Source organism: Gossypium arboreum, chromosome 3 (assembly GCF_025698485.1).
Source record: "Gossypium arboreum isolate Shixiya-1 chromosome 3, ASM2569848v2, whole genome shotgun sequence".
Taxonomy (NCBI): Eukaryota; Viridiplantae; Streptophyta; class Magnoliopsida; order Malvales; family Malvaceae; genus Gossypium; species Gossypium arboreum.
In genome coordinates, this window is record NC_069072.1 from 30,396,939 (window position 1) to 30,416,610 (window position 19,672).

Here is a 19,672-nt window from a genome sequence, read left to right on the forward strand (position 1 = left end):
ATTTCTTAACATATTAAAAGTGTGGAGAGGTATGATAATAACAAAATTTTAACGTTTAGGAGCTTAACTACTATTAAATTTAAAATAACATTTTATTACATTAATAATATATATAATCTAAATGTGTTCATGAGTTTAATGACTTATCCGATCTTATCAATTCCATCCAATCAACTTAACTTGCTTTGAGTTGCTTGATTTAACTAACCAATGTATACCTCTAGCAATATATAGCATGTGAAATTATATTATAGAGAAGTTTTAATTTTTATGAATTCATTTATTATCTCCATGTTTATATTATACATTAAATATTTAATTGAAGTGATGTGATAAGTTAATTAGACATCAGCACATTTGGATAATGATCAAAATATCTTTCCATAATAAATTACATTATTTTGAGAATAAATTTATCATTTTATATTGTTTCTATATAAAATAAAATATATATACAAAATAAAATTTAAACCTAAACCCGTTTAATTTTTAACATTTACACTTTAACTTTTAATCAAAATATTATTTTTATTTATATTATTATTTTATAATTATATTTATTACATAATTTTATTTTATATCTAAATTACTGTTAAAAAGAACACATCAGTAAAGTTATTGACTAGATTCTAAAAATAGGTATATTGATTGAATTCTAGGCTTTTATTGAAAAAAATCTATAATTATTAATGTACAGCATTCTTTCTAAATTTGATAGATATAATCAACTAAAAGAGAAAAAGAAATTATAATAAATATTTCCTTTGTGTAGAAAGGTTAAAGCTAGTATTATTAAAATTATTGCATTATTACTAAAAATTGTATATTTGTAACCATATATCATTTTTGCTAGGATAAGCATTTCCCCCAAAATGCATAATTTCATAGTGGAGTGGGAAACCTAGAAAAAGAGAGCAGTGGCATTCATGTGAATCCACAAAATAATCACGGCCAAAATAGTAAATCAGATTCCATTTTAGATGCTACAAAAGCCTTCTCCACTGCCTTTCTCACTCACACCTATCATCTCCCTTCTTAACGACGACTCGAATTCTAAAAAAGAAAAAAACCTACGCCATGAAACCCCTCTTCTCCGTCCCATTCTTAACCTTCCTCTTCTTCTATTTCTACTCAGTCCCGACCCTCGGTTCCTACGTATACGACGCTAGCGCCACCACCACCACCGTCATCAACTCTACAGATTTCATTCGTACAAGCTGCTACGCCACCTTGTATCCCGATATTTGCTATACTTCCCTTTATGGCTATGCCAACGCCATCCAACAAGACCCAGCTCGTCTAGCTCGTGCTGCCATTAGTGTCAGCCTCTCTAAAGCTCGTAACATGGCAGTCTACGTCTCTAACCTCTCCCGCGAAGCCGATTACGGCGCCGACCCAAGAGCCAGCGCAGCCTTGCACGACTGTTTCTCGAACATGGGTGATGCAGTGGATGAAATCCGTGGGTCGCTGAAGCAAATGCAACAGGTGGTGGCTCCAGGTTCGGAGTCTTTCAGGTTCCAAATGGGGAATGTCCAGACATGGATGAGCGCGGCTTTGACGGATGAGGAGACGTGTACGGACGGATTCGAGGATGTGGCGGATGGGCCAATGAAGACGGAGGTCTGCAAGAGGGCGGCTAAAGTGAAGAAGTTTACGAGCAATGCTTTGGCGTTGGTTAATAGTTACGCAGAAAAGGGTACAATGTAATCCGCAAATGAAATGAAAACTGTATAATTTCTAAATTACCTGATGCCTATTGTTGAATGTCTTTTTTTTTTTAAATGTACATTGGTTTCAGACATAACGATAATGTTTTGTTTGGGGATAGTAGTTTGGAGTTTCTGTTTTTCATTACATGACAGAGAGCTCTCTGGATTGTAACTCTAACCGAGTTTAAATATTAGAATAAACATAAAAAATTTCTACCACACGCCCGCTTTTATTTACCTAAAATGTTTAAATATAATTTATTCTTGATAAAAATAAATATAAAAAAAATTACTCTTAACATTTTGATGTGACAAGATCAATTCTGTTAAACAATTAAAAAAATATCAAATATTCAAAATTATTTATATTTTAGTTAAAAATTAAAATGAAGTTATGTAAAAATATTCATATTTTTAACCGCAACATTACCTGAATGAAAATATAATTATTAGGAATTCATTATATCCATTGTAGTTACAACAAATTTTAATTCTTTAAGATTTTGTTTTACAATACAAAATGAATGTGTAATTACTAGAACTTTTGTAATTATAAAGAATTGCAATCCTTTAAAGTGTTTAGCTAGTTGGTATAAATTATAATTACACAATTAGATAATTTATATTTTAAAAATTTTAATTGTTATAACAATTATTAGTATGATAAAAATAATTTCTAAACAAGTAAAAATTTAAAATCAAATCATCATATGTATTATGTTAGTCTAAAAAATAGTTGTTATTACGAATATTAATAAAATAACAAGAAAAAAAACATCATATATAATTTTATCTAATTGTTCTAGTATATATTGGTTGGGTTATTTTTCTTTAATATTTAACATATGCTTCTTATCATCTTCATTGGTCATTGACCCAACTCATCATCATTTAGATTTGAGTATTATGCATCATAAATATTATCAAGATTTCCTTTTTACATGTACTCTTCAAAGTATGCATTATCTCAATTCCAACTATGATTAAAGTTATATTTATGTTAATATAAGAAGTATATCTTTCTTAAAATAGCATATGTCTTCTTAACAACATTTCGATGACTAAAATATCTCAAATTAAAGAGTTCTTGAGTTGTATATGGTGCTTGTGTTTAGCATTATTCTCTCAAATGGTTTCATATCCCACAACATGGTATAAGAAAATCTTTTATATTTGCATAATTAGCATCGACCTTATAATATTTGGGTTCACGGTCTAAATAGCCTGTACCTTTAATTATAAAAATTAATATAAACTTAATTTGGAGAAAGACTTGTACTATATTATATCTCTTTTATAATACGTAAATTATGCTAAAATAAAAAAATTTATAATATATAACCTTTATAATTTTTTTATAAAATTTCCAATAACTTTCATAACATTTTATAAAACTTTTTATAAATAATATAATTTTATAATAACTTTAATATAAATAAATAACGATAAAAACTATCACATTTTTTTATGAATAATTATATTATTGTTATAATATTTAATATTGACACATGAATAATTTATGTCCATACTTCTTGACTATAAATTTTATAAATAAATATATTAGAACACTTTTATAACATGTAAATTATTTTTATAATAATTTTTTAACATTACTTTAGAATTTTTGAAGAATTAAATAATATAATTTTTATTATAACTTTATAAAATACATAAATTATTTTTAGGATTTATAATATAAGAAATTTTTTCCATAATTATCTCAAACACTCATGCGTGTCCATACTTATAATACATATTTTTATAACTTGTAAAAGTTAATATTTTTAAAATTAGATTTGGATGTAATTACCTACGTAATTACTCCACTTCTCACCCCTAAGAATTGTAAAGTGGGTGCTCCAATTACACCAAATTTGGTAGGACCCATTTTAGGATATAATTTTAAATGCTAAAAAATAATACTAATTAATATAAAAAATTATCAAAATACTTGAGGAAAAATTTTCTAAACAAGTAACAAAATTTAAAACCTACTTATCATATGTAATATATTAGTCTAAGAAAGAATCAACAATACAGTTACAAATAAAATTAAAGTAACGAAAAAATATTATGCAATTTTATCTAATTACTCTAGCATTCCATATTTGTTGAGTTATTTTCTCTCTAAAATTTAGTGTATACTCTTTGTCATCATTGGTTGATCATTGAACAAGTATCAATAAGTCACGAGTAACGAGTCAATCAGACACCTACTTAGTTATGAAATTATTACATACCCTTATTTTTACAAAGTAACAAATATTAATAGGGTGTTTTTGTTTTTTCATGTTCTTCTAGTAAAATAATACTATGATAATATTTGAACTTAAGACAAATCAATTTTAAATTTAACTTAACCATTTCAACCAAGATCTCATTTAACTTTGTACACTTTTTATAAATATATTATTTACATATGTTTTTTCACTCACAACATGGGGTGTGCTATAGGACTAGTTTATATTTAAGTCATTGACTAAAGTATTAACATAAGTTTAATTGGATATCAACTTAATATTGAAAACTACTAAAATATCATTTTATATGTAAAACATGTTATATTATTATGAAGATATTTTTATCTTTTATATTTTTATGTAAAATCACTAAAAACTCAATTATGACGAAATTTAAACTTGTGAGACATTAAATTTTAAATATTTAATTTTTTTTTAGGGATTGAACCGTATATGCAACAAGAAAATAAAATTAAAAGTGAGAAGATCAAACATACAAATATTTACGTGAAAAAAATCATCCGAAAAAGAGGACAAAAAACCACGGGCAAAGGAGACTTCACTAAATAAGCAAACACCAAAATAGGACAAGATAAAGAGAATCTTAACAAACACCCTAAACCTAAAAAACAATGCACTCTGGCTAAAACACGAAAATTCTCTAAAACTCACAAAACTCTCTTAATCTCAAAGGTGATGAGGATGATTAATCTAGGTTACAACAGCTCCTTTTATAGGCTAAATTAATAGGTTAAATATGACTAAAATAAACCTAGACTAATCAAAGTTTATCTGGAAAACATTAACAGAGATTAACTAGGAGAAGAAAACTCAGGTGAATTGGAAACACATCGCCACATTGCAATGTCGTATGTCCCTTGTCAGGATGTCATTTTCTTCTCGTCGAGACATCAATTTGAAAATACACGACACAGTCTACAAGTCTTCACCTTGACTTGTATTTTCTCATACCTCAATTTCTGAGCCCATCATAGGCCTATTTAAACATTTGCAGGATACTCACCAAGTCCAAACTGGTGTTTAAACTTGAAAATTGAAGAGTGATGATCGTTTTATCAATCACTAAACTAGACTACGATCACAACTAAGGCAAGCACACCTATCGAATGGTAGTATAGCTATGGTGAGTCCAGAATATAGTATCCACAAGGACTAAAAGTACTAGTATTAACTATCTTTCTATTATTTAGCCTAAAATAAAAGGGATTTTTTTAATCTAAAAATTAACTAAACTAATTAACTAATGAACGCGATAGAGAGTGAAGAAAATAATCGAATAAACCAAAGATAAAGACAATACCCAAGGAAGAATCCACCTAGACTGCACTTATCATTCCGATTCTGAATCAAACGATTTATTCACTTGTCTTGATCTTTAGAAATCCCTAAATTATGTTAATATATCTTTCGAGACTAAGAACAACTGACTCTAGGTTGATTAATTTAAATCTCTTTCTAATTAAAACCCCTATTGTCGCATTAACTCGATCTATGGATTCCCTTATTAGATTTGACACTAATCCGGCAAATTTATGTCACCCTCTTTCTAGGGTTGCATTCAATTCCGCTTAATTATGATAGATCTACTCCTAAACAGGGACTTTTTCTCCATTGAATAAACACATCAACTTGAATTAATATCTTGAAAATATTAAAACAAGAATTAAGAACACATAATTAAGAACAAGAACAAGTATTTATCATTAAATTCAGAACATTAAATAACAAGACCTGTCTTAGGTTTCATCTTCACTAAGTATCTAGGGAATTTAGTTCATAATGTAAAAATAAGACATCTCAAATTTAGAAAAACAATAAGACATAAAAGACCCAAATAAACTTCGAGAGAAATTTGAATAGAGATCTTCAATCTTAAAGTGGACTTGCTTCTGAGATGATTCCAATGGCTTCCTTTGAGTAATTTCTATTTTCTGCTCTGCGTGTCCCCTTAGGTCTTCTTCTAGTATGTATTTATAGACTTTTGAATGCTCAGAAACCCTAAAAATTGAGTTTTTCTGCGTGTTTGGCAAATATGGAATGATATCGACACGGGCTGGCACATGGGCGTGTAGCCTGCCCGTGTGGATCACATATGTAACACCCCTCACCTGTATCCGACGCCGGGACTGGGTTCGAGGTGCTACCGAACTTAACTAAAGCAATCGCATATAAAACTGGACCACAAAATTTTGTTTAACTTGAATCTTCTCAGTTACATACTTTATATCCTTTAAATGGGCTAATGAGGCCCAAAACATACATTAAAAACAATTTGAGACTAAACCGAGAACTTAAGAAAAACTTGGGAAAATTTCATGCCCTAAGCGCCCGTGTGGCTTGGGACACGAACATGCTCTTAGCCCGTGTGCAACACTGACCTTTCAACACGGCCATGGCACACGTCCGTGTGGCCTACTCGTGTTCAATACTGTCTTTTAAACACGGCCAAGGCACACACCAGTGTGGCTTGCTCGTGTTCAACACTGACCTAGAATTTTAAGTGCAGTGAACACACGGCCATAGCACACACCCATGGGAGTGAGTCGTGTGTCACACACGGTCTAGACATACGCCCGTGTGCCCAACCATGTGGACCCTAATAGACTATTTTCCAAGCCTTTGGTCACCCTTTTTACTATTTGTACTTAATGGTTTCCAAATACCAGGAAAAACATAATTATACTCTTAGGAATTCTCTTTGCAAAGCTTATTGCATTGGAAACCTCATATAATTGGTTTCATGCATGCTATATTATTATTCCCATCTTGTATTTATGGGTTTCTATGTTATTATAACACATTCAAAATTTGGCTTGTTCTTGTGACTCATTGCCAACTATGATAAACCATCATATGTAAAAACAAGCAAACATAGAATGGTAGGTCATAGCCTACTTCAAAATAAGCCAATTCCTATGGCCATATACAAAAAGATAGGTATATCTTTACATGCCTTTACTTGTCAAATCAAATGACACATATAACAAAATACTCAAAACCCTATACATGCCATTGAACAAAATAGAAATGTCTTTATACCAAAGCTATCCTATTTGATAGTGTGCTGGCTCTCCAATCGTTTTCCAATCCTCACAAGTCCTTGAGCTTTGAAAAATAAGGAAAAGAGAGGGGTAAGCATTTACATGCTTAGTAAGCTCGAATAACTAGAAAGTAAACTTACCTAGTAATTAGCATATATCCATAATACATAAGGAAACCAACATGTATGAAATGGTTCCTTATCACATGCACTCAACCAATGAGTTAGCCACATAACAAAACATCATGTAACTTATCTTAGATGAGCTCATCATTCAATATATCATTTTACGCATATATCTCATGATAATCCCGTTGAGTTTCTAGGAAATCTTGATGAAGTATCCATTAACCGTCAATTCATACAAATGATCATTTCAGATAGCACTCCCGCAAACCTCACATTTTATGGCGGGATTACCAGTCCAGGCTAAATCCCCCATTTTACAAACTCATAAGGTGATGTCGGGATTACCAGTCTAGGCTAAATCCCTTATTGCGAGAAACACTCTTAATGAGCTTAGATCTGAATTACCAGTCCAGGCTAAATTCAGACCCTTATCGGATTACCCGTCCGGGCAAAATCCATAATGCACATGTATTCTTCGGGAGGCTCGATCATTCAAGGAGCACCCATCTGGGCTAGATTATTTCTATAGTTGAGATCACAGATTACCCGTCCGGGTTAAATCCTTACTGCAACAAATACAGTATCTCAATTCACATGTCACTTATGGTTTATCCATCGAATTCCCTTTTTAACCTCAACCGGGACATTTATCAACATGTCATTAATAAGGATGCATTTCATTTCATCAATAATTGCAACTATCATACATTTATAAATCATACAATTATGCATATTATAAGTTTACTTTAAGTCATTTGAACTTACCTGGTAATCGTTTCGGTTCTATGTTTCGATTATTCCGAAACCTTTCGTTTTCCTCGATCGACCTCCGGAATTTATTCCTCGAGGTCTATAACAACAAAATTAAATCATTAAAACTTCACATTATACATTTCAAGCCTAAATTCCACCCCCGGTCCAAATGACCGTTTTACCCCTAACCTTTCATATTTTTATGATTTAGTCCCTAGGCTCGTATAATGAAACACATGTAATTTCTATCTTACCCAAGCCTAGCTGAACATTTTTCTCTCTTAAGGCAACCCACATTTTTCCATTATTTTTACATTTCTACCACACATTTTATAATTTTTGCAAAAAGGTCCATTTAAGGGTTTTTCATGAAAATTACCTAGGAAAAGATGTTTAACACACATCCAACTTTCATATTTTTCCATAATCCATCAAAATAAAAGTAACTCATGCATGGGTAAATTTTTAAACATGAACCCTAGCATGAAATATGGGTAGAAATGGAGAGAGCAAGCTACCCGGATCTCAAAAATACAAAGAGCATTAAAAACGGGGCTTGGGAGCACTTACTATTGAGCTTGAAATGTTGAAAACCTTAGCTTATGGAGCTCTAGGAATTTCGGCAGCTATGGGGAAGAAGATGGCTGATTTTGGCTTTCTTTTTCCCATTTTATTTCATTAAAATGCTAAATGACCAAAATGCCCTTAAGTCCCTTTCTTTAAAATTTCATCCATGCAAGCCCATTTTTGTCCAAAAACTTAGAAATTGGGTAAATTGCTCTCCAAGACCTTATAATTTATAATCTAAAGCAATTTCATACAAATTGCTTCTAGAATCCAAGTTTTGCAATTTATTCAATTTAGTCCCTGGTTTCCAATTGGACACCTTACTCAAAGAATTTCTTCATGAAATTTTAACACATGCATATTCTCATATTCTAGGCCTCACAATAATCATAAAATAAATATTTTGATGTCGGATTTGTGGTCCTGAAATAACTATTCTGACTAGGCCCTATTTCGGGATGTTACAACATGGGCGTGTGGCCTACCCATGTGGATCCTGAAAACTCCGATTTTGGCCCCTTTTTCGATCCTTTTGCTCTCAAATGCTCTCCTAAGTATAGAAACATGAATTTAAGGGATTAGGAGCATCAGATTCACTAATTTACATCATTAATCATCCAAAAAAATGCCAAGCATGGAATTAAAATATGTTACATTTATGGTTTATCAAATATCCCGACACTTAAACATTTGTTTGTCCTCAAGCAAAATCCTCAACTCACAATTAAAATTAAACTTTCTCAATTCATAATTCTCATCAATAATGTTTTATCATAATTCGTAAATAATTACACATTGATAATTCAACTAAAAGACCACTAAAGATTCAAACAATCCAAGTCAAACATTTTTTTCAAAGCATGAAAACATAGGTATTTCCCTTTATCTAAGTAATTACCTTTAATTCAAAACCAACAAGAATTGACGTCCTCACTAAAGATTCACTCAAATCGCTCAAAGTGTTTAAATTTTAAAAATTAAGCACTCAAAAGTCAAACATGAAAAGTTATTACCATAGGCTTGCATGAAAATCAAATCTCCACCACTATAAAATGAGATGATACACAAATCAAAATGTCTTTATAGGGTTGTAATGGGGATCGGTTTAAAGGTGTGGATAAAGGTTGAAAAAGAAGGTTAAAATTGAGATCGAGTTGATCAATTACCTAACTAGAAAAATAAGCTAATGCTGAATAATTACATCAACCGAAATTATTAAAGAATAACACGAGCTTCTTCACAGAATATGAAATTAACTACTTAGGCTCAGAACAAAGAAATAATAATAATCAATATATATGTATATATATATTTGACTTTTTTTGAATGAATAATAAGATAAAATTAAACAACTGAAATAATAAAACATAGTTAGGCTATAACACCCCTTACCCGTACCCGAGACCGGGATAAGGTACGAGGCATTACCGGACGAACATACAAACATCCAACTAAAATGCGGGTTATAAAATTTCAATTCCATCATTTTGTCCCTTATATGGGCGCCCGAAGCATACATTTGAAGTGGTCCAGGACTGAACCAAGAACGTATGAAAAACTTAAAAAAAAAATTTGTGCTCTGGCCTCACACAGCCGTGTAGAGGCACACCACACGCCTGTGTGCTTGGGACACGCCCATGCCCCTAGCCCATGTGGGGTCCTGAAATTTATTTATTTCAGTTCAAGGTGCAATGGTTTTCACACGGCCTAGATGTAACACCCCTTACCCGTATCCATCGCCAGAACAGGGTACGAGGTATTACCGAATCATAGTACATACCATTAAATAAAACCAAGACAAAAATATGGCATACAATTAGATCATGAATCATTATAACATATGCCTTTAATAATATTAGCCAATTTCAAAGGCTTCATACAAAATAATCGGTCAAATACTATACTTAATGTTTTAAAACCTAGACAATTATGACACGTAACAAAATAACTAAGTCCACTATACATGCCATAATTCAAAATGTTTAGTTCAAATACCCAAAAATATTGATAGTGCAGGCAGATCTTCAACGATCCTTGACTCCTGTGCAAGCTGGACGACACTATAAGACAAAAGAAAGAAAAGAAGGTAAGCTTATAGCTTAGTAAGCAAGTATGTAAATAATGAATAAAGAATCTAATATGTTTACACAATAACTCAAGTGTATCTACTTTTAATTTCACCATTTACTCCACTTTGGTCAAGCTATCTCTACTGCGTATACTCACTAAATAAATCATAACTTGAGTTACAAAACTCGAAATTCAAATCCGTAAAATTTTCCTGAAACTAGACTCATATTAATTCTTACTTATTTTTTTCTAGAATTTTTGGTCTAGCTAATTAGTACAGTTTATTAGTTAAAATTTCCCCTGTTATACAGCTCGACTGATCTGACCTCTGTTCATTACGAATTGAATTTCTCCCAGTACACAATTCAAATATCCATGAAGTTTATTTCATTTAAAACTAGACTCAATAAGGAATCTAGAAATATAAACTATATTTCTTTATTAGTTTTGTACAATTTTTAATGATTTTTCAAAGTTAGAACAGGGGATCACATAATCATTCTGAGCAAGTCACCCACAAATATAAATATCTCAAAATATAGAGTTCCTTTACTTTCTCTGTTTCTTTTACATGAAAATAGACTCATTAAGATTTAAATTCATATCTCATTTAGCCTCTAATTAAATTCCTAATATTTTTGGTGATTTTTCAAATTCACGTCACTGCAACTGTCCAAAACAGTATTATTGCTAATTCACTCTTTCACACTTTCTTTGTACTTACCTCATTTAGCCTACATATCACAATTCACTTTCACCACATTTCATACATCACAAGTGTAGGTTCATGATTACAATGTCACTATAAAATCATCCCGTTGAACAATTCGGATCAATCCTCGATACTTGGTGGCTTCAGCACACAGCTCCACCATCATATTTCATATAATTCGGCTCTCTTGTACACATGGTGAACACTTAGTACCACCTATGTGACCTGGCCAATTTATCTCGTAGCTCTCTTGTCTACATGGTGTCCTTCACTTGGAATCACACATGCGACACATTTATCCTCTCCCCTAGCTCTCTTGTCTACATGGGATACATCCCGTATCACACATGTGACCTAGCTACTACATAGTATCTCGTAGCTCTCTTGTGCACATGATGTGCACTCAGCACCATACATGTGACCTAGCTACATTTCATCTATATTATTCAATCTTTCCGAAAGTTCAACAGGGATTTCTCTCACTATTACTTATTTCCATTCTTCCAATAGTCGATTTATGATTCAAATCAACTAAAATATATAAAATAGGCTGAAATACAAAAATGTAAATGAAGTTAATGTATTATTTACATACAAACTTACCTCGGTGCAAAATATGAGAATTTTGCAATTTAGTCCAAAACCTTTTCCTTCCCCCGTTCGAGGTCGATTCCTTGCCTTTCTTGATCTATAACAACACATTTAGCTCATTTAACACTCATACTATTTATTTCAATCCAAAAATCACATTATGCAAAAATTACATTTTTGCCCCCTAACTTTTACAAAATTATGATTTTTCCCCTAGGCTCGGAAATTTAATTTCAGCCCTTATTCTTATGTTTTATGACATGCTGAACATTTTTCTCTTCTATAACAACATCAAATTCTTACTTTAACATGTACTTATGAGCATTAGGTATTTTTACCGATTATACCGTTTTGCTCGTTTTCGCTAAAAATCGCTTAGAAAAGATCGTTCTCCTAACCTTAAACATTCATATTCTACCATCAAACATCAAAATACATGCATATAATTCATGGGTAAATTTTTAAACATAAACCCTAACTCGAAATAATGGTAGAAATAGGTAAACCGAGCTACGAGGATTTCAAAAATGTAAAGAACATTAAAAACGGGGCTTGAATGCACTTACTATTGAGCTTGAAAGCTTGGAAAAACCCTAGCTATGGTGTTTATGAGAGTTTCGGCCAACTTGATGAAGATGATACCAAATTTTGGCTTTGTTTTCCCATTTTATTATTTTATTTACCAAATGACTAAATTACCCTTCATTAAAAACTATGATGTTTTATCTTCCTTTAGGTATTTTTTTTCCAAACTAGTATAATGGTCTAATTACTATACAAGGACCTCCACTTTAAAAACCCATTACTCACAAGTACTTAGTACCTTTGTGAACTAGAACACACATTTTACAACTTTTGCAATTTAGTCCTAAATATCAAATTGGACCCTCTATCGATAAAATTTCTAAACAAAATTTTCACACAGTCATGAAATCATGCCATAGACCTTAAAATGATAATAAAACTATTATTTCTATCTCGAATTTTTGGTTTCAAAACCACTATTCCATTTTGGCCCTAAATCGGGCTGTTACACTAGACACACGCCTGTGTCCTCGGCCTGTGTCCCAAACAAGACCTAGACACGCCCGTGTTGTCGCCCATGTTCAAAAACCTAGACATTCTATTTATGACATCATCATTTATTTAGGGACACACGGAGCACACGCTCATGTGGTCTGCCCGTGTAGTTACTACAAAGCATGCAACATGGAAATTTTAGGGTGTAGGGAACACATGGCTGAACGACATGCCCGTGTGGGATGTCTGCGTGTCACACACGGTTTAGACACCTATTCATGTGTCTATTCATGTGTACCATTTGGAGGCTATCTTCCAAGCCATTAGTCACCCAAGAACCCTCATGTACTCCAACATGCTTAATATCCTACTATCTAGCATAGACCACAATCACATACATAATCTAGCATTCAATCAAGAGATAATTATAAGAAAACACTCCAATTAACTATATGGACCAATTCACTTGGCCATATACAAAATAATCATACCAATTAGGGAACCATTACTTTGGGCTAGCCACATGACATGACACATATACAAAATAACAATCACCTATACATGCCATGGCTCAAAATAATCAAATGTATTATACCCAAAGTTTAGTTGATAGTGTGATCCGAGGTCTAACGCTCTTGATCCTTTGAGCTAGCTTGACGAATCTAAAAGAAATAGAAAAGGGAGGAGTAAGCTATGAAGCTTAGTAAGTACACATTCAAATAAAATAAATCTTATTTAAACCATAGAATATTATTTACACCTTTGTCACTTTTTCATACCTTTCATCAAACATGTGATCTAAATTTTCTTTAGAAGCATAATACATAAAAACATATATTGCCATGGATGATCATAGTCATAGAAGTACATAGATTAAGCACATACCTTTGCTCCCCTGTATGCATATGTATTTTGCTTAGTTTACGTTCGAACCTTGTATACATTACACACTGAACATTTGGAATAACGAATAGGATACTCAGATATAAATGCACCGAAGTGCCATAATCATGACATAGCACGCCTCTCAACAGGGCTACATATGAGCACCTAGACCTAGCATGCATCACATTACCACGCCCGTCAACAGGGCTACATAAGCTCTCGGACCTAGCGTGTACCACATAATTACATGCCTTTCAACGGGGCTACACAAGCTCCCGGACCTAGCATGTATCATGTCATCAAACGAGCTCATACATACATAGCTATCCGAGTGACATGTCACTTGTATCCTTACCTATTCCTAAGTTCAAATGGGATTTTCGGACTTACGTCTCTTTGTCGAACATTCTCAAAATGTTGGCCTTATAACATATGACATTATCATATACAAATGCTAACATGGCAACAGTTGTAACATAAGAATAAAACATTAAAACATATTATAGCAACAAGGTAACCAAATAATATATTAATTATCCATATGTTATTTAAACATTTAAAACATTAATTAAGGTATTTATTTGTACATGTACTTACCTCGGTACAAAATATTTGAAATAGTGCCTATGCCTCGTACACTTTGTTCTTGCCTTTATCGAGACTTGGTTCTCATCTTTCTTGATCTATCATAACAAATTTAGCTCATTAACTTCATACATTACTCAAATCGACCCTAAATTCATTCTTTGATAAAATTACCCTTTTTATCCCTAAACTTTCACTTATTCACAAATTAGACCTTAGGCTCGTATGAAGAAATGCAAGTGATTTTTCGGTTACCCAAGCCTAGCCGAATACCTCTTGTACTTATAGCAGCCGATACTTTCCTTCATTTCACACTTTTCTACCCATTTTCATAACTTTTACAAATAAGTCCTTTTTAGGGTTTCCATGCAAAATCTCTTAACAAAAGTTGTTCTCCATACCTTAAACTATCATATTCTTCCATAATCCACCAAAATACATCTAACTTATGCATGGGAAATTTTATAAAAATAAACCCTAGCATGAAATATGGGTAGAAATGAAGAGAGCAAGTTGCAAGGATATCAAAAATACAAAGAACATTAAAAACGGGGATAGGTTTGACTTACTATCAAGCTTGAACGTTGAAGAAACCCTAGCTATGGTACCTTTGAATTTTCAGCAGCAACATGAGAAAGATGAGCTGATTTTTAGCTCTTTTTCCCTTTCTAATTCATTTAATATCCAAATGACCAAAATGCCCTTACTCACTAAACTTACAAAAATTTCCATAAATGTCCATATTTGTCCAAAATTTTAAAAATTGGGCAAATTGCTCTTTAGGACCTTCTAATTCATATTTCAAAACAATTTCTCGCAAATTGCACCTAAAACCAAAGTTTTGCATCTTATTCAATTTAGTCCTTATTTTATAATTAGACACTTTATTCTTAAAATTTCCTCATGAAACTTTACCACATGCATAATCTTATATTCTAAATCTCATAATGATTAAAATCTAAATATTTTAATTTCAGATTTATGGTCTCGAAACCATTATTCTGACTAGACCATATTTTACGATGTTGCATAGGCAACTAACCAAATCAAATCTCGACAAAAAGGGAGTCAATAAAAAAGGAACAACAAATGAAAAAGAATGAGTCACGGGTTAATATTGATGGGTGAATCAAGAAATAGTTTGTTAGGCTCAAAGGAGTTCACTAAAGGTTAATTATGAAGGTAGGCTTTTTATAGGATAAGTGGGTTAAAACCTAGGAGCCTTTATTATCTCAGTATATCAAATCAAAGATGTGGTCTTGACATGTATAATCGAAGCAAGTTCTAGAATAACAAATCAATATTGACACACTCATAACCAATAATAAAGTGAGCAAGAAAAAAAAATGTATGCTCTAAAGGCTCAAAATCTCACAAAAATTATGGCTTTTGATGTTAATCTTGCAAATTTCAAGCTTCAAGATAATACTTCAATTTAGGGAAACAACCTAAATTTTTTTTATTCTGAAAATAGACCTATCATACTTGATTCTCTAGTGTCTTAAAGTTTAAACAATCAATGCATAATTACCTATGAATTTAATCTAAAACACATCAACGATAATCATAAATTAATAAGAATTCATTCTAATAGTAATGTGAGAAAATTACTTAAACACAGGACATAATTCAGGGATTTTCTTATAATTCTATAGATAACCTTCCCACACTTAAGATGTACATTATCTTCAATGTACAAATATATATAATCACAGTATAAACAGAATATCATAAGAGAGGGAGAAAACTGAAATTGCCCTGAATATTGGATGAAATCTTCAGAATAGTGAAAAGTGAAATTGCAGTCAAATTTAAATGTAACTCATGATTCCGAGCAAACTAACAAGAAAATAAACACAAATAATAAAAAAAATTAAGGGGTTATAACTCGATTAGAAACAACCATAACTCGATTAGAAACAACCATAAATCTTTCAAAAATAATAATGAAAATAAGTTGAAGAGAAAAAAAAGTAAAACAACTAAAACAAAATTAAAAGAAAGATTAAAAATATAATAATAATAAAAATAAAATAACAATAAACTCAATAATATCAATAAACTTAAAAGGTAATTGTAATGATAATAGTAAAAAATACGAAAGAAAAAATAAAAAATAGAAATTACAAAATAAAAATAAAAATAATAAAAGTATATAAAAATAAAAATATAAAAAATTAAAATATAAGTATAAAAATACTAAATAAATTAATTAATTAGTAAAATAAAAATAAATAATATAACAATTAAAATAAATAAAATAAAATAAAATTGGGGTGATTAACCCAGTTTTCACATGGCCATGGATATACCTGTGTGCGCAGACCATGTGGGTCACATGGCCATGTCGCCAGGCTGTGTGTGTTTTCCTTCGCTTCTCCCACACCTATGTGAAATCCCACACACTCGTGTGGACAGGCTGTGTAACTCTTTGACTTTGAAAAAAAAATTAGCTCTAGGTTTCACACGGCCCAGGACACACCTGTGTGTCTAGATCATGTTGGTCAAAAGGCCATGTCGCCAGGCCATGTTTGTTTTCCTTCGCTTTTCCCACACCCATGTGAGATCCCACACGCCCGTGTAGCCAAGCCGTGTGCTCCACACACCCGTGTGGCTAGGCCATGTGGGTCAAAAACACTTTTTTTTTAGATTTTGAAAATTAATTAATTTAAAAAAAAATCATGAATAATGTTAAGAAAATTAGCAGTGTTAACACTCAAGTTGCCTCTCGAGAAGCGCTTATTTAAAGTCTAATCTTGACTTACCTAGTATTCGCATGGTTATGGTGGTTCATGGAGTCGAGACTCCTCTTTCTCACTATCAATTCTATTATCAACATAAGGTTTTAGCCAAGTAATATTTACCTTAAAAGTGCCAAATTTAGAATGATTTACCTCGACTGTACCGAATGGGAAAATATTAGTACCATAAAAGGAGTTTTTCCGCTTGCATTATGCTCTGAAGTGGCAATTCGAGGGTACGTTTTATCCAACAATACCTGATCGCCAATCTTAAATTGGTTTGTTTCATCCTTAAGCTCGTGATGGAGTCACTTTGGTTCATCGTGTATTCTAGGTTTCTCCTTGACGTGTGTCCGCCATTCATCTAGTTCATCGATTTGTAATCTTCTTTCTTTAGATTTGTTCTGTTTTTGTTACATAAACTAGACTACAGCTCTGTCACGTTTTTCCAAGGTGTTTCCTGCAAAGAATGTTGAGCCACAAGGTTATTAACATTTACAGAGCTCGTAATATCATCTCGATCACTAGATATCCTAATAGAATCATGAGCTTGGAGTTTAATCGTGTCATCACCTACACGAAGTATTAACTCACTTGTACCAACATCTATGATAGTTCTAGCAGTTGCTAAAAAGGGCCATCCTAAAATCAATGGTACGTTACTATCCTCATCTATGTCTAGAACAACAAAATCAACTGGAAAAATGAATTTATCAATTTTGACGAGTACTTCTTCAACAATACCCCTAGGAAATATAATTGTTCTATCTGCCAATTGAATGCTCATCCTAATTTGTTTGAGTTTCCCAAGACCTACTTGCTTAAACATTTTGTAGGGCATGACATTAATACTAGCCCCTAAATCAGCCAAAGCATTATTAACACTTAAACTACCAATTAAATAAGGAATAGTAAAACTCTCTGGATTTTTCAATTTGTTGAGTAGTTTATTCTACAAAATGGCTGAGCACACTGCATTTAGCTCCATGTGCAACGAATCATCTAACTTCTGCTTATTTGCTAAAAGCTCTTTTAAAAATTTAACGAAATTTGGCATCTGCGAAAGAGCTTCAATAAACGGTAAGTTAATATATACTTTTTTCAACAGTTTAAGGAATTTACCGAATTGTTCATTTGTGTGGTCTTTCCTTGTCGCATTTGGATATGGCACATGAGATTTATATTCTTTAATGACTAGTTTTTACTCATTTTGGCTTACCTCAACCTTACCTTTACCTAGCACATCTTCTTGTCTCGATTTTGGTTCATCTTCAACTAACCCTTCTTCATCTTGAACAGTAATCACATGAAGTTGCTCCCTTCGGCTAGATTCATTATTACTCGGTAAGCTACCTTGTGGTCGTTCTGAAATCATCATGGCAAGTTGACCAATTTGATTTTCGAGCCTTTGAATCGACGCTTGCTGATTTTTGAGTGCGGTTTCGGTGTTTTGGAAGTGAGTTTCTGACACCGAGATGAATTTCGTTAGCATCTCCTTAAGTTTCGACTTCTTTTCCTACTAGTAAGGTGGTTTTTGGAAACCTGGAGGGGGTTGCAGTTTTTGATGTCCTTGACCACTCCACGAGAAATTGAAATGGTTCCTCCAACCTGCATTATAAGTGTTACTATATGGATTATTCTGAGGTCTAGAATTATTACCCATATATTGGATCTGTTCGTTCTATATGCTAGGGTTGTAGGATGGATATTCTATATTGTTCATTCCTCCTCCATTCGTATCGCACTGCATTACCGGATGTACCTGCGTAGAAACACATAAATCATCAATCTTTTTATTTAAGAGCTTTACCTGGTTTGATAACATGGTGACCGCGTTAAGGTTGAAAACACCAGCTGCTTTATTAGGCTTTGTCCTCATGACTTGCCACTGATAGTTATTCAGTGACATCTTCTCTATGAACTCATAAGCCTCCCTAGGTGTTTTATTATCTATGGTTCCACCGGCAACTGAATCGATCATCTGCCTAGTTGAGGGGTTCAAACCATTATGAAAAGTCTGAACCTGTAACCGCGTTAAGGTTGAAAACACCGACTGCTTTATTAGGCTTTGTCCTCATGACTTGCCACTGATAGTTATTCAGTGACATCTTCTCTATGAACTCATAAGCCTCCCCAGGTGTTTTATTATCTATGGTTCCACCGGCAACTGAATCGATCATTTGCCTAGTTGAGGGGTTCAAACCATTATGAAAAGTCTGAACCTGTAACCATAGAGGTAACACATGGTGAGGGCACATTCTCAATAAGTCCTTATACCTCTCCCATGCATCATATAAAGTCTCTAAATCCATTTGCACGAAGGACGAGATATCATTCCTCAATTTAGCTTTCTTAGCTGGTGGAAAGTATTTCAATAAAAACTTCTCAATCATTTGATCCTAAGTAGTGATGGACCCTTGTGGTAAGGAGTTCAACCATTGCTTAGCCTTATTTCTCAATAAAAGGGGAATAATAGTAGGTGAATGGCGTCATTAGAAATGTCATTTATCTTGAAAGTATCACAGAACTCTAAGAAATTTGCCAAATGAGTATTTGGGTCTTCATCCTACAAACCATCAAACTGAACAAACTGTTGAATCATTTGTATA

At 32.6% G+C, this 19,672-nt stretch overlaps 1 protein-coding gene and 1 non-coding gene across 2 annotated transcripts; both read left to right on the plus strand.

Moving 5' to 3' along the window:
- The first annotated feature begins 987 nt into the window (after positions 1-987).
- On the plus strand, positions 988-1,804 carry LOC108464905 (21 kDa protein-like). The gene has a single exon (XM_017765189.2). It carries the CDS (start codon positions 1,078-1,080, stop codon positions 1,705-1,707), a length of 630 nt encoding a protein of 209 aa, XP_017620678.1. The 5' UTR covers positions 988-1,077; the 3' UTR covers positions 1,708-1,804.
- Positions 1,805-19,301: 17,497 nt separating this feature from the next.
- On the plus strand, positions 19,302-19,408 carry LOC128291046 (small nucleolar RNA R71). The gene has a single exon (XR_008280823.1). It is a non-coding gene; the product is annotated as a small nucleolar RNA R71 (small nucleolar RNA).
- The last annotated feature ends 264 nt before the right edge of the window (positions 19,409-19,672 follow it).

Excerpts from the sequence above, each read along its gene's own strand:
- LOC108464905 (XM_017765189.2), top strand. The coding sequence starts at position 1,078 with ATGAAACCCCTCTTCTCCGTCCCATTCTTAACCTTCCTCTTCTTCTAT.